Genomic DNA, 14,780 nt, shown 5'->3' on the forward strand with positions numbered 1-14,780 from the left:
GCCAGTCGTGCCCACAGGATTCAAATTTGACGTCACTATCTAATCCTTCTGGAATATTCACATTAAAAATTCCTATTTCTAAGTTACATGCTACAAGTTATGAAAATATTTAGAATCAGCAGGATAATGTCATATGAATTAACAAGAGAATACTCACTCCAACATTATTCTCTAGAACTAGTTTGAAGATTAAAACCCCCTTATAAAGGTCCATGCATGGAAATACAGACTACAATAGTATTCTGAATCAAGTTTAGAATTTTTTACAAAGATAACTTTAATGCACTGCAAGGAAATACTCCAACAATGTTCCAAAGTTCTGATAAAAATTTCATATAAAAGCTCCGTGCATGGAAATACAAACTGCAACAGTATTCAGAATCAAATTTTTAAGTTTAAGATTCCAAAATACACGCTATTACAAAGTTCCAAAATAACTTTAAATCACTGCAATGAAATACCAACTCCAATATTGTTCCAAAGTTTCAAGATAAAAACTGCTTATAAAAGCTCCGTGCATGGAAATACAGGCTGCCACAATGTTTGGAATCAAGTTTTTAAAGTGGCACAATTTGTGTACAAACAAGTCAGAGAGTTAGAGTCTATCCTGATCGTTAAAATTGGTAATAATTAATACGTTCCGTACTTAATCAATAAATTCCGCTACAACCAATATTTTTTTTATTCAAATTTAATTCTCCAAAGTGTATTCCGTCTGGTTTGTCATGTGACCTAGAATTACTTTGCTTTCTAAATTTTTTACACGATTATTTGGACAACCATTCCATTAACCATGACACGCAACATTTAGTTGAATAGATCACTTGCTTCTTTTTGTTTTAAGTTGATTTGTAAAGATCATGAAGTGGGTTAAGCTTAAGATAACTTTACTTTCTTTTCAAAATTTAGTTTGAAGACTGTTTTTGGTTTTCCTGAACTGAAAACACTATTTGAAATGCTTATCTACTAGAAACAGTCAAATTTGAAGTTTTCCTCTTTTTATAACAAATTATAGTAATATTCAGGGTTTTCTATCACACATAACACTTTGTTTAAAGAAAGTTTTGATTACTCAATCAATATTGAATACCAAATATATCAATAGAACACTTATTCAAAGGCTCCTTGCTAAATATTTCCAAAATTTAACAGTCTTGATTGTCAACGTCGATCTGATCACACCTGAGATATAACAGGAATGTAAAATATATAAACTATATCAATAAAATCACAAATTAATAACAATCTACACTGTTCTGTTTCATTTCATTTCCTGAGGAAAATAGATCATCTCCCTTTTAAATAGATTGATACTCTTTCAGGCATTTAGGTGCCATGGGTTCAAATCCTCTTCAAAAATCTGATGCCACAGTCTGTCATCAAAGTGTCCTATTTCTGTGGTCTTACTTCACCTAAAAAAACCTCTAACTTTGCCAGTTTTTCAGCCAGAATTCAACTGTAAAAGACTGTTAACCTTTGCTCGTTGGTTTGAAGTATTTTTCTTCCTTCCAAAAGTTCTAATATTCCTGTGAGTCTTTAAATCAATGACAAAACTGGCTCCTGTTAGTCCAGGAATATCAACTTTCATAAAATGTCAAAGAATCTAAACACCATTTTCAAATTTCAGAATTAGTTTAAGATTAATTCCAGTCGTAAATTCTCACCAGTTAAAATATCTAACATTACTTCTGAAAATCGTAAATTTTAAAAATCTCTTAAAAAGCTGGACTGTGTATCTGTCAAATGGTAAACAATGTTGATATATAAGCCAGGAATCCTTATCCACCGTCTGATCTTGATTTTTTAAACACAAGCACCTGTTATCGATAGGAAACACCCTTTTAAAAATTTCAAGACCTAAACACTCGCCTCAGTTGTCTGGTATCTTCATCCCAATTTTCAAATTTGACACATTTTTAAAAAATAATTTTCACCATTACCCACTGTTTTCAAATGAAATGTCAAAATATTTCAATTTCCTTTTAGTGTAATATATATTGTTTGACATTTATTGTCTAAATAATTCTATTATTATGAGGAAATTTAATATTTTAGCTCTATTTGTATCCCAGTGTTTTTAAGGTTCTTTTGCTTATTTTTCTAACTTCCTATTTCTGCATCTAACACACCTAAATTTTCTTATTTTCAGCCCCTCATGAACATTCCAATATTCCAGTATAAAGAAGAAATTCTCATTGCCAAAGAGTTAATATGTTCATTCCAAAATACAACACTGTTTAGCATCAGTAACAATTTACTTTTTTGCCTTTAAACAAACAAAAGACTAATCTTCTGAATAACCACTATACAAATTTTCATCATAAATATTCAAAACTCTCCTAATTAGAAATCTTCATATAAAATTGTCAGAACTCACTAGAAATATTCACACCTAAGTCAATTCCACACAAAGCACAAAAAGAAATAGTACTAAAATCAGCAATCAATATTTATGATTCACTATGACATATCCATTGTCTGATTGGTAAACTGTCATCTAAAAACTTATCACTTTATCCTCAAAATTCAGTACATAATTCATAAATATTGTATAAAAAACATTAAAACATGACTGAAGAAATTGTGTTGTTTTTGTGTAGAAGTGAGAAAAAGACCATGTGTTGAGTGAGAGAGCTGTAAGATAGAATGATAGAGATTCTCTATTGACGGTACACGACCAGCTAGCTAACTGATAGAGGTTATATTGTCAGTAGAGTGCTTGGCTAGAACACTGTCACTGTGATACCATAGAGAGACATACTATTGTCAGTCAGTGTAATGCTTGACTATATGGTTGTGCCACAAAGTAGGGACTGTGATACCATAGAAAGACTATTGTCAGTATAACGCTTGGCTATGAAAATCCCTACAAGCAAGACATATCAATCAATCAAAAATCTCGTCCAAGTAATGGCAAAATCAGGAGTAAAAGTAATGTACTAGTTGACTCTTCCAAAGAGAAGTACCACCAGGTGGTACAAAAAGACTAAGCATGATCTGCTTTGTGCTATATCACTGCCACAAGGACTATAACAGCAGTCAAATACTAGGACAATACTGTCACTATGACACTCTACAACTTGCTATACACTGATAATATGGTAGTCTTGGAATAGAAGCCAAACAATATTAAATGGCTAAAGCCAAGTTACATTAAGAATAAGCTCATGAAATTAAATAAAAAAAAGGGTTAAAATCTTTCTTTTCTGCTTCAGGTTAATGTTTACCCATGCAATGTGCAATGAGGGAAATTTTGACAGTAGCATGGGCCTACTCTTTTCAATTACCAAATAATAAGTAAATCTTTAATTGTGTTGCCTGCAGCACACAGGGTCTTGGTTTATTGTCCCATCTAGGCTACAAGACACTATTCCAAGCCCTCTGCAAAGCACTTCAGTGACAGGAAAATCTGACTAAAATATAGGCAGTTATTATGTTGATCTATCCTAGGCCTGTATGTAAATGACTCACTGAACCAAAACTACAGGTCATATGGTTAAAAGGGGTAAGCTTATTTATCTGCCAACAAAATGAATACAGATTTAAAAAATTAAATTTAAGAAATAAATAATTACAAGACACAAATTGACAAAGGAGACTGAAATAAAGGGGGACAAAAAATAAACACAAGCAATTTTACATGTGATGCAGATGTAGTGAGCCATTCTATTTTACCCCCTATGGAAATTAACTGCGCTAAAATAATTAAGTCAACGTGAATTTTACAAATTTTAATGGCCTTCGTTCGTGTTCTGTGTGTTTTAAATTTACTCCCAACCGTTTCAGCTTGCTCTACTCTCTGTATTTTAATTTAATTTGTAAACCATTTGAAAATTTTACGATTAAAACTCATTCATTAGCAAATAGTCTGGCATGTCGGCCATCTGCATTTTGTCAAATTTATAAGAATTATTTCAAATGACGTCTGCAATCATCAAGATTCACTGCCGTCTGCTAAAATCTAATTAAAACATGTGAAATATATATCTACGCCCTACTGATTAGTGATACAGGCTTGATGGAATTAGTTTGTAAAATAAAATGTAGTTTTACATCCTAATACTTGTTGATATTATAGATTTCTCACTTTATAACCTTCTCCAGCCCTTTGAAGACCACTTCAATGATAATGGCTCAGTGAGTTGGAGGCTGGCTCGCTAACCTGAGAGTTCATCCATGTTTGGAATATCTGATTCAAAATTATAATGAAGATTGAATCCAACAAAAAGAAGGAGACATTAGTTTTACTGAAATTGTTAATATCAAGCAACATTTTAATCTCGAAACACAGAACAAAGGAAAATCCTCAAGACAGAGTCATATCAAAGGAATTTTAGAACAAACCAAATTAGCAGTCGTCATTTCAAGCACACCATGACATCGTCAAGTCCGAAGAAACTTGAACTTTGACATCGCCAGACTTCTTTTGTCTCGGAACGTAAAAGTCGTAAAATCAATACTTCAGGGAATTTCTTTTAACTAACACATCCCCTCGGAAAACCTTTTTAATGCAAGAACAAAGAAATGCTTGACAAATATTAGAATTTGGTTTTCTGAAGTTTCGCAATAATTGAGTCTCGCAATTAATTATTCAAATTCTCAACAACAAAGGAATTCATGGTAATAATATGACAAGATTCCAGTCTCTGTCGTAATTGTTTAATGGACACTTCGTTACAACTTATTGAGAATACTAACGAACGAAATGGATTCGATATTTGAAGGTGATAAGGTCTATCAAGTTTAGTTATTCAAATTTTATTTCTCGGAAAATTGAATTTATTTATTCAATTTTATTGAGAATATTTAACCCTTATGTTGTCTTACTACTCTAGTCGTTCTATACGAGATATTAATGTGAAACTCTAGGGCAGCAGGCTTGAAGATGTTGAAGATCACAAGACAGTGTGTAGAGTGCTACTGTACTGATAAAATGTACACTGCATGGCACTGACCTTCTTTATAAGCCTGCTAGATGAAAAAATAAGATGTGAAAATCTATTTCATTCCACATTGTGTCAGGTATGTAGCTAGCCAAAGTCTTATCAGGGGCTATCAGAATTATTTGATTAGATTTGTCAATCAAGACATCCATCTTTCCAAAGCCTGCGCCTACATATGATTCTTACAGGACTTTTTTTACGTCATTGATCGTCAACAACTTTCAAGGGAGGGAATATGCCTAGCCCTCCCTCGAAAATGTTTCAGCAAAAGAAATTCCAATATGTGAATCAATATAGATGATCTTGTTGTCATTCATAATGAGACAAAGAAAGAAAAAGAAACACACTTAGTTTTTAAGACTTGATTTAAACCCAGTCATTAATGTCAGAGCACAATACAGTGTTGTCAGATTACACGAAATTATGCTAATTCCTTCACACTTCCATTGATCTGGCAACACTGATTAAAATCTTTGAGCTCCAAGTTCAATCCATTCACCATATTCCAGTTGAGTGAAACTTAGTGAAAAGTTTAATACCATCCATCATAACAGCTCAAAAAGATTCAAAGGATTCTGAAATTTTTACCTCTTCCTCTTGAAATTCATATTTTTGGGACCTTGACCAGTTCTTTACATAAAAGTGTTTAGGAACTTCTTCCCTCTTAATCTGTAATACCAGTTTCTTTACCAATTAGATATTTCAATAACTTTCATAATGTTAATGCATATGATTAGTTGCCACTTAGAAATAACATGATTTTGTGATTCAGAAGCAATTTAAATCAGTCTTGACAATCTAAACAGCCTCTGTCAATCATTTTGTTGATGATAAAAACATGTCATTTGCAGGCAAAGATCAAGATCATCTCAAAGGTCGAAAAATGAAAAGGCTCAATTATTGTCACTATTATGATTGCACATTATAGAAATTTGAGACAGTCATAATCATCCAGCCATAAAGCAATAGATTTCCTTAATTGCTGTCTTAAAAATATTGCCTGTAGTCTTGATCAGTTTAATGGCTTTGCAAAATTTTAAGAGATTCTTGCATTATCCAGTGCTACAATGTCATCTCTAGTTCTAATCGGAGCTTCTAAAATGTCCATCATTAAGGGTGCTATTTTCATCACAAAAACAGTTCAAACGTAAAATTTACAGCTCGATTAGTTTTTGATTAACCAGTATTACAAATTTCTAACAGTAATTGCCTCGTTAAAGTTATTCTAGATCATATCTCACAAATTAATTACTTCATGGCTATCATAATATTACATGAAAGCGAAAGTAGAAAACTTAAAGCATGATTTTCGTCATCAGTGCCTTAGCGAGGAATTCATTGACGGGTGGCTGTGTGGCTTTGGAGGAGGAGCATCTTGACATGCATATTTTAAAGAGAGCACTAGTCACGTGGGTTCATCTTGAAATTTTCTAGTGTATGAAGCCTTAAAATGCATTTAACTTTTGAGAGTGAAAGTGGAATAAATTTTTCATTTTTTATGGCCCCATGCTCCCCCTCTAAATATGTCATTGTAGGTCATGGAATCGTGAAAAATTTCCTTTCACAAGACCAGCAAATAAATTATAATGTCTGCAAAAATTATGCCACTAAGAAAATTACTATCATAAAATTGGAAGGATTTAAATCAGAAATTCCTGATTATCCAGTAGAGCAATTACTCAAAAGACTGAAATTATCATGTCTTCAAATCTTAATAGTCCCCATCACCCAGGAGCAATATTTGATGATCAATTATCTAAATTGCCTAGCGGCTGCCGCGAAAGGTTATAATATCTAAGATATCAGTCATCAAAAAGCTTTTCGGTCTGGAATTAGCTCTATCTGTGATGCAGACTTCATCGACATTTTTTCTAAATAAATAAAAATATGATGTATTTGAAAGATTTATCAAGTATTATTTTTTCAAAATTAAGCACACACAACCCGGTGTTTCAACCTTTGAAATTTAAGGTCAGTTGGTATGGGATGGAAAGAGATTTTAGAGCCAATATGGGCATTACATATGACGTATTCACAAAATAAATCATTCAATTTTTGAAACCGACGCCTTGGGGTCAAATTTGCTAGCAGGAGGATTCAGTCATCATAAAGCTATTCAGACTGGAATTACCTCTAAATGTGGTGAGACTTGATAATCATTTTTTCAAGATTAATAAAATTGTGATGTGTTTAAAAGATTTATCAATACCTAATATTTCAAAATAAGGCACAAATGACCTTTGAAATTTGAGGTCTGTTGGCAAAGGACCAATAAAGATTTTGAACGTTTTAATGTGTCGCACACTTGATCAAAATTATCAGTAAATATAAATGTAATATATTCTGAAAGAATTTTTGACTTTTTAAAGTAACGCACAAACGACCTTCAAATTTTGAGGTCAAAGTTGCTCGCAGGAGTTATCAGTCATCAAAAGCTTTTATGTCTGAAATTAATTTGATATGAGGTGCAGACTGGATTAAGATTTTCTCTACATTTTTCTTACAATATAGCAAGGTGTTTTCTGAAAGAGTATTCAATAATTGATTTAAATATTGGTGCACAAACGACCTTGGAATTCTGAGGTCAAAGCTGCAATAGCAGACTCAATTTCTCAAAAGTAATTAACATCATTTTAAAAAATACTTGAAATTTTATCAGCTCTTTAACAAGAATATCAATTTTTTATCATGGCTTAATAGAATTAGAGATAGTACTGTGATAACATGGTGATTAAAAACTAATTTAATTCTTCAGTACAAATCAATTGAGAAATGTCAGAAAGTCACTGGAATGAATTATACTGTGGTTTGGTTGAAATTGATAGCAAAAAGAGTTTTACTTCTTAATGTTTCAGAAATTCTACATAGACAATCTATTTGTTTAATTTGTAAGAATTTATTAATTTTCTTTCTAGTTTAAGAAAGTGTCCAAAAGTCACTAGAAGTAGTTATTAGCAATCTAGTTATATGATATAGAGTTCTACATCCTAAAGTTTCCAAAAGATTTTTTGTGACCATATTGCCAACATTTCTTTCAATCTTTCACAATTTTCAATGAACAATGTGAGAAAATTACAAAAATTCCAGCAGCAAAGTTGACTGTTGCAGTTTTTCAGCAACAGAATAAAAACAATAGGCTGCCCATTAAAACACCATTATTAAATCATGATTCCGTTTACACGGTATCACGCAATTTGATTGGATAACAGCGGTCACGTGAATTTGGTTTATATCTGTGTAAACGGAATGTAAATATAAGCTCCGCCCCTTAACATACTACTTATCATTGAGTTTGATTGACATAGCCAATACACAGCGCCGATGTCTTTCCTTCGAACGTCACCAGATCCGAAATCTACACTTTACTGAATAATTACGGTATTTACCAAATTGCCTCGAATGCGCACTCTCCAAATATCAACAAAATCATGATTTTTGGACTTATTTCGAACTCGTCTTTCAATAATTCAACTTTAAATGTGGCCGCTCCGTCAACTTTCAAGCAGTAGACAGTAGACTATAAATAGGTAACCTACTTATTTTTGATTGGCTGTTCTCTAGGACATCTCTATTGTTAGTATCAGTTCATTAACATTATGTTAAAATCTTATGTATTTATGCTGCCCATTAAAACACACAACAATAAACAAAAAATTTTCAGTAAATATTGTTTTATTATTTAAAGAAGTTGTTAGTGAAGTACCCGTAATATCTTAATATATCTTAAAAAGAACAGATTGAAGCCAAAAAAATAAATTCCTATTTCGTATCAAAAAGTAAATACAAGATAGTAGAGAAAATGATTTTCCATCTAAAATTATAAACTTTTTACACCAATTCTATTCTCATAAATAAGAATTATCATTTCAATTGAAGATAGCCAAAAAAAACAAGCAGGATGGCAAACAAAAGGGAGTATTATTTAAGAATAAAATCGTTTGTTTATATTAAAGTTATAAATACTCTCAGTCAGGTCAGACATCATCTATTTCAGAATTGTATAAACATCAGATAACATGCCTCAGTGAAATTGTAAGTTGTGGTTCCACAGATATCAGAAATTTTTTATTTACAAACTATAATCACCTCAGAGAAAAGTTTAGTTTCTTAAATCATGATTTCATAAGATTTCAATACTGAAAGTGCATCTGGGGATTTTTATGTGCTTCTGGGACATTGATAGCATTTATTTGCACCATTTCAATTTCAGTCAGGCGTCTGTGGTTCTGTGATTCCATTTGAACTATTCCAAAGGTCCTTATATATCAATAGTTTTTGCACGGTGACCTCATAAATGTCTTCAGTATTAGTGGAATTGCAAATAAAATAGATCGTTGCATACAAATGTACTATAGTATGTGGGTGCTTATGAAGGCACAAATGACTGAAGGAAATACATCAGAAATAATTGGACCTTATTCAAAATGCAGTATGGTTGAAGAAAAAAATCAGGATCTGAAATTTAACCATAGCATAGACATAGTGTGCTTTACAATTCAATACAATCCCAGTGATACCTAGTCAAACAAATTTACTTTAAACACAACTTTTATGATAAATATAAGACTTGCGATTTTATGATGAAATCAGTGGCGGAGCCAGGTTTACGTCCGAGGGAGGGGAACGAAATACCTGAGGTTGCCTGAATTTCTAACCTAGTTATGAGATTTTTGCCCGAAAAACATGCCTTTGGGACTCTCCCCTCCCCTTTGGCTCCGCCACTGGATGAAATTTGTCACACATATTATAGAATTGTGACCGTAAAGAACAAGACTTAGTACAACAGAAAATGTCTTATAAATCAAGTTAACAAAATGTATAAATCATTCAATAAAAAATTAAAAGTGCAGAAAGAGCAAGAAGGACAGACTGACATAGATATATCAAACCAAGACAAGACTAACAAGAAAATACAATAATGGTATCGAAATAGAATAAAGATATGTTCAGACATAAAAAAAACAATAGAAAAACAATCTTTCATCTTTGTTCAGTATTTTAATGGATAAATCGCAATATATCCTAGCAGCAAACAACTCGGAATAGATTCCATACTATAAAGATTCATTAATTCATTGGAACATGTTTTGTTGAATATATTTTTGTTGTATCAGCTAAATTTTATGTTCGATATCACCAATATAATTCTTTGAAGACAAGGTTTAATTAATGAATTCCACTTAGATAGTTTTTTTTTCCTGTTTTATCTGATGTATTTCAATATTGTTCTATTTGCTAGGTTTGCAAGTAGAAATAAATAAACCAAGTAATGACGAAAATTGCAAACCTAATATTCACATGAGGAAGTATATCAATCAGAAGTGAGTAAGAATTTCATAATGAATAGTGGTATCAATTTGAACAAATATACCAGATCCAATTTATTACATGAAACAAACAGTCCACTTTGTTTTTGAGAATATGGACTGTTTGTGTTTATGTATGTTCAAAATCAGACCCAGATGAGCAACTCATCTATAAATTTCATTGTTTCAAAGTAGTTATCAATTTAAATGAATATTGCTTTATTTAATGGATAATGTACATGTAAAGGATGTATGTTAGATGTATGTTGAATTTAGAATTCCAATATCTCATTAATGGCATCTTGATGTAATATGATTTTAATGTAACAAACAGTGCAATTGTAACTGTTGTTTTTAATTGTCTATTCATTTTGATCTATTTGATTTTGGGGATTTTGTTTGTGAAGGAAGCCAGACTTATCTTTTGGTTTATACTTTGGATTTGTTTGGCTTTGTAAATGATAAAAAATTGACATTCTAGCTAAAAAAAACCATATTCTTTGGTATATGTGTTGGTTTTGTTTGGCTTTGTAAATTATAATAAAAAACAAACTTACTTGCTGAAGTAACTTGTAATATATTATTCTGTTGGTTTTGATGAGATCGAGCTTTTTCATTGGAAGTTGAGTGAGCACCTTGTGATGATTGTTTCCGTGACGATACATTTGCATTGCTGACAGGAACATTAGATCCCTGCGAGTCTTTGGTGGGTGTATTCGCTGAGTTTTTGTTGTTGTTTTTAAAAGGGCTGGGTAACCTGAAATTAAAGATATAATATGTTAACGCTATTCAGAAAAATTCAAACTGACAAAGCCATTGCAATCAGTAGCGAAGCAAAAGGGGGGCAGCTCCGAAAGCAAGTTTTTTGGGGAAAAATCTCATAACTAGGTTAGAAATTCAGACACTCTCAGATATTTCGCCCCCATATAAGTAAACCTGACTCTGCCACTGATTGCCATCAGATACAGGAAGTTCAATAAATAAAAATATTGAGAGTGCGATTACTTCAGGTTAATTCTGAATCTGACTGATATTTACACTTTTAACATCTACAATCAACTTGATCCAGTCTTTGCTAAAAAGGAGAACAAAGTGGGGAACTGGCAATTACTAACTGTCATCAAAAATCAAGGTGCACGAAAATTTTAACATTCGCAATTTCTACCCATGGCACCCATAAATCAATATTTTTTGCATCTTTGATTCAGTATCTTAGATCTCAAGGATATTTAATTATCATTACCACTGAACATCATAGTAGATAGTACAATTTAATCTTTCATATTCAAGATGGTATGAATGAAGTCTTTTTTAGTTAGTCAAATTTTGTTTCATTCGCAAACAAAAAACAAACTGTTTAGATATAAATCAGACAGACTATAATTCTTATCATTGACAGTTCTTTTAATTCATGCCACCCAACAACCTCCTTGTCTAATCTTAATAGTCACCCTAGAAATACTGATAGTCTCTTATTTCCAGACTATTACTTAAGTTCAATGAAGAATAATGGTAGGCTCTTATTTCCAGACTAATAATCTGGATCTAGAATGAGGTAGCCTCATTTATCAAGACTGTAGCTATATATTTCCAGACTGTTCCGTAATCTTGACCTAGAATTCTGATAGTCTCTTATTACCAGACTGTTCCTTAATCTAGATCTAGAATTCTGGTAGTCTCTTATTACCAGATTGTTCTCTCTAACGCTGGGTTGGAGTGGAATAGCTCAGTCAGTGGCGAGTTGGGTTGTCGTTTGCTATTCGATTGGGTGCCTCGGGTTTGAATCCTTCTCAAGGAAAGAAAAAAGAGTCGGCCCAGTGTCGGCATTCACGCCTTGATACCTAATACAACAATGTGCTTGTAGTCTCTTATCTGAGGACGGTTTTCCAAACTTTTTATTTAACTACAACAATATATTAACCAAAGAAACACAAGTAGACTCATATATCATGACAATTTTATGATCTTTCAATTGATATCAAGACAATAATACTATTTTTCATTCTGATTTCAACAATTCGAGTGAAGTATTTGTAGACTCTTATCTCCAGACAGTTCTACAATTCTGATAGTGAGAATAAATGAACCTATATATATATATAATCTTAATACAATAAATCACTATGACAAACAATAGTACAATGTTTTGTTTTGTTCCATATTTTCAGTCACTTGTTTCAGTTTCCAAAATTCCCTTTCCAGGATTTTTTAAAACTCAATGGAGCAAACTTGATATGACTGTGGTAAATCTTAACGAGGCTAACAGTGGTCCATCATGTAGTTTAATTCAAACCTTGAAACTGATTAGGCCAACTTAAAGACAGATTTTTCAGAACCTTTTTCAAATTTTGTGAAAGATTCTATTCCAGAATGTCTTTAGATGTTTTAAAATATGATTTTTTCTTACTGATTAAGCCTTACTAGACCAATTTCCTTAGTGAAAGATTCCATTCCACAAAATTTTTAGATGTTTTAAAACATGAGTTTTTACTTTCAGTTTTATCAGCAAGATTAGAAGTTAAGAGATTAAATTAATTACAAGAAAGACCATGTTAAAAGTTCAAAGCTGAACCGATAAAGAATTAAAACGTACATTTTCTTCCTAAGTCTTTAAATTTTTTGTTTTGAATGAGGGATTTTGTGAATTTTTTCTGTTCAAGTGTCACATAACAGCTACTTTTAGACAAATTTTTTCGTTAGTTCAAATTCAATTGTGCTCAATAGTTGTGATTTTTTTTATTAGTTTCTCTTAATCCTAAATTAAGTTTTTTCTTAAAAAGTTACGTTTTTTTAATATAAAAAGAGAGAATGTTTAAAGTAAGAAAATAGTTCAGAAGCGATTGAAGATAACACTTTTTTTTCTCAGCAGTTTAGAATGACGATGATACATAAAAGGAATTCCTAATAATCTCCCTTTTGAAATCAGAGAAAAAGACGTGATCAACCAGTATTTTTGTGGATAAAGATAAAGATTATCCAGCTTGAGTTAAAGGATAAAAGACATCATTACCATGGTGATCATTAAATAAAATGGGGTCAACAATTTCCATCATTAATCAAATGTTCTCCATGTTTTTTTTTCTGGATTTTTCAGTTATTTTAACATGGCAGATCAATCAGTAGTAATTTCATATCCTTTTAGTTTGAACATCTTGAAATCTCCACAAAGAAATTTCACGGATTATTTACAACCCTAACTGACAGAATGGACATATTAGCGTCTTTTATACTTCACTTTGAATGATAACTTTTACGAGAAATCTTGCGATTTTTTCTCTTTTTTTCTGAGGAATATGAGTCACAATCATAACTGTCAGTCGTCAATAGCGATGAGTCGAGTTAACCGAGTGTAACCAGAATCTTTCAATTAACGAGTTTCCGAGAAATACTTTCCGCCAGATATAAAGCCTAATGGATGTGTATTTTCACCGAACTATCAGTCACTCGTAAAATTTTCTAGAGCGAAAATAAAATCTGGCGTGAGAAAAAGTGAAAATGATATTCGCTAATAACTTAAGGATTGATTTTAATTTCTAACATGAAGATTGCAGTATATAATGTGAAGCAGAGGAAAGGTATATTGATTTCAACCTTTTTTGGGACATGACTTGAGAAATTATTCCACTTCTGTTAAAAGTAAGAAAATGAGAATTTTAAAAATGAAATTGGCCAAGAAGACAATATGAGTCATTTCGTTTCTGAGATGAATAACAGAGTAAGATGTAAAAGCATGATAAATGCACATGTCTACAAGTTTGGACGTAACTGAGGCAGGTGTGTCTAGCGAGGATGAGCACCATTTTGGCACATGATGCAATTAGATTTGTGAAGTGAAGTGTAAGCATAATTTTCAAATAGTCCACATTGTTAAAATATTTGAATCATTTGTTAAAGTAATATTTATCCTACTCATATTTATAACAGAAAGCACAAGGAATATATTATGATATAACACACTTCTTTAATAACAAAGTACATAACATTTCAACACAATTTACACATGTTGTCATCAGATACCAGAATTCATTCGTATTCATAAAGGAAGTGAAATGGAACATTTAGAAAGTTAATGGTAAGAAAGTTAATGGTAAGAAAGTTAATGGTAAGAAAGGTAATGGTAAGAAAGGTAATGGTAAGAAAGGTAAAGGTAATGGTAAGAACGGTAATGGTAAGAAAGGTAAGAAAGGTAATGGTAAGAAAGGTAATGGTAAGAAAGGTAATGAGGTAATGGTAAGAAAGGTAATGGTAAGAAAGGTAATGGTAAGTACACATCCTAGTGCTAAGATCGTTTCAAGAATATCCGGCTAGGAGATGAATTCTGGAAAAAGAAATGAAATTTGTATAAAACACCTGTTCTTGAATAAGCAAAGAGGAAAGTGATGAAAACTAGACAACAATTCAAACAAAAAGAAACAAATTAAGGATTAAATTCAAAAACCACAAAATTTGCCGAAAATGAGTAAAACAGACCACAAACAAAATGTCATGGGAAAACCAAACTTAAATACACTTTGTTCCAATTAACCAAAAT

General features: G+C 31.8%; 1 protein-coding gene across 1 annotated transcript in view; it reads right to left on the minus strand.

Moving 5' to 3' along the window:
* Nucleotides 1-10,611: 10,611 nt before the first annotated feature.
* LOTGIDRAFT_168332 (hypothetical protein) overlaps nt 10,612-14,780 on the minus strand; it is a gene marked incomplete at both ends in the record, with an annotated part of 29,823 nt that continues 25,654 nt past the window's right edge. The window contains 2 exons of the mRNA XM_009066215.1: nt 10,612-10,730; nt 10,807-11,006. Coding sequence (XP_009064463.1) covers nt 10,612-10,730; nt 10,807-11,006 — 319 coding nt within the window. The remainder of the gene's footprint in view (nt 10,731-10,806; nt 11,007-14,780) is intronic.

This window comes from Lottia gigantea (assembly GCF_000327385.1).
Source record: "Lottia gigantea unplaced genomic scaffold LOTGIsca_74, whole genome shotgun sequence".
Taxonomy (NCBI): Eukaryota; Metazoa; Mollusca; class Gastropoda; family Lottiidae; genus Lottia; species Lottia gigantea.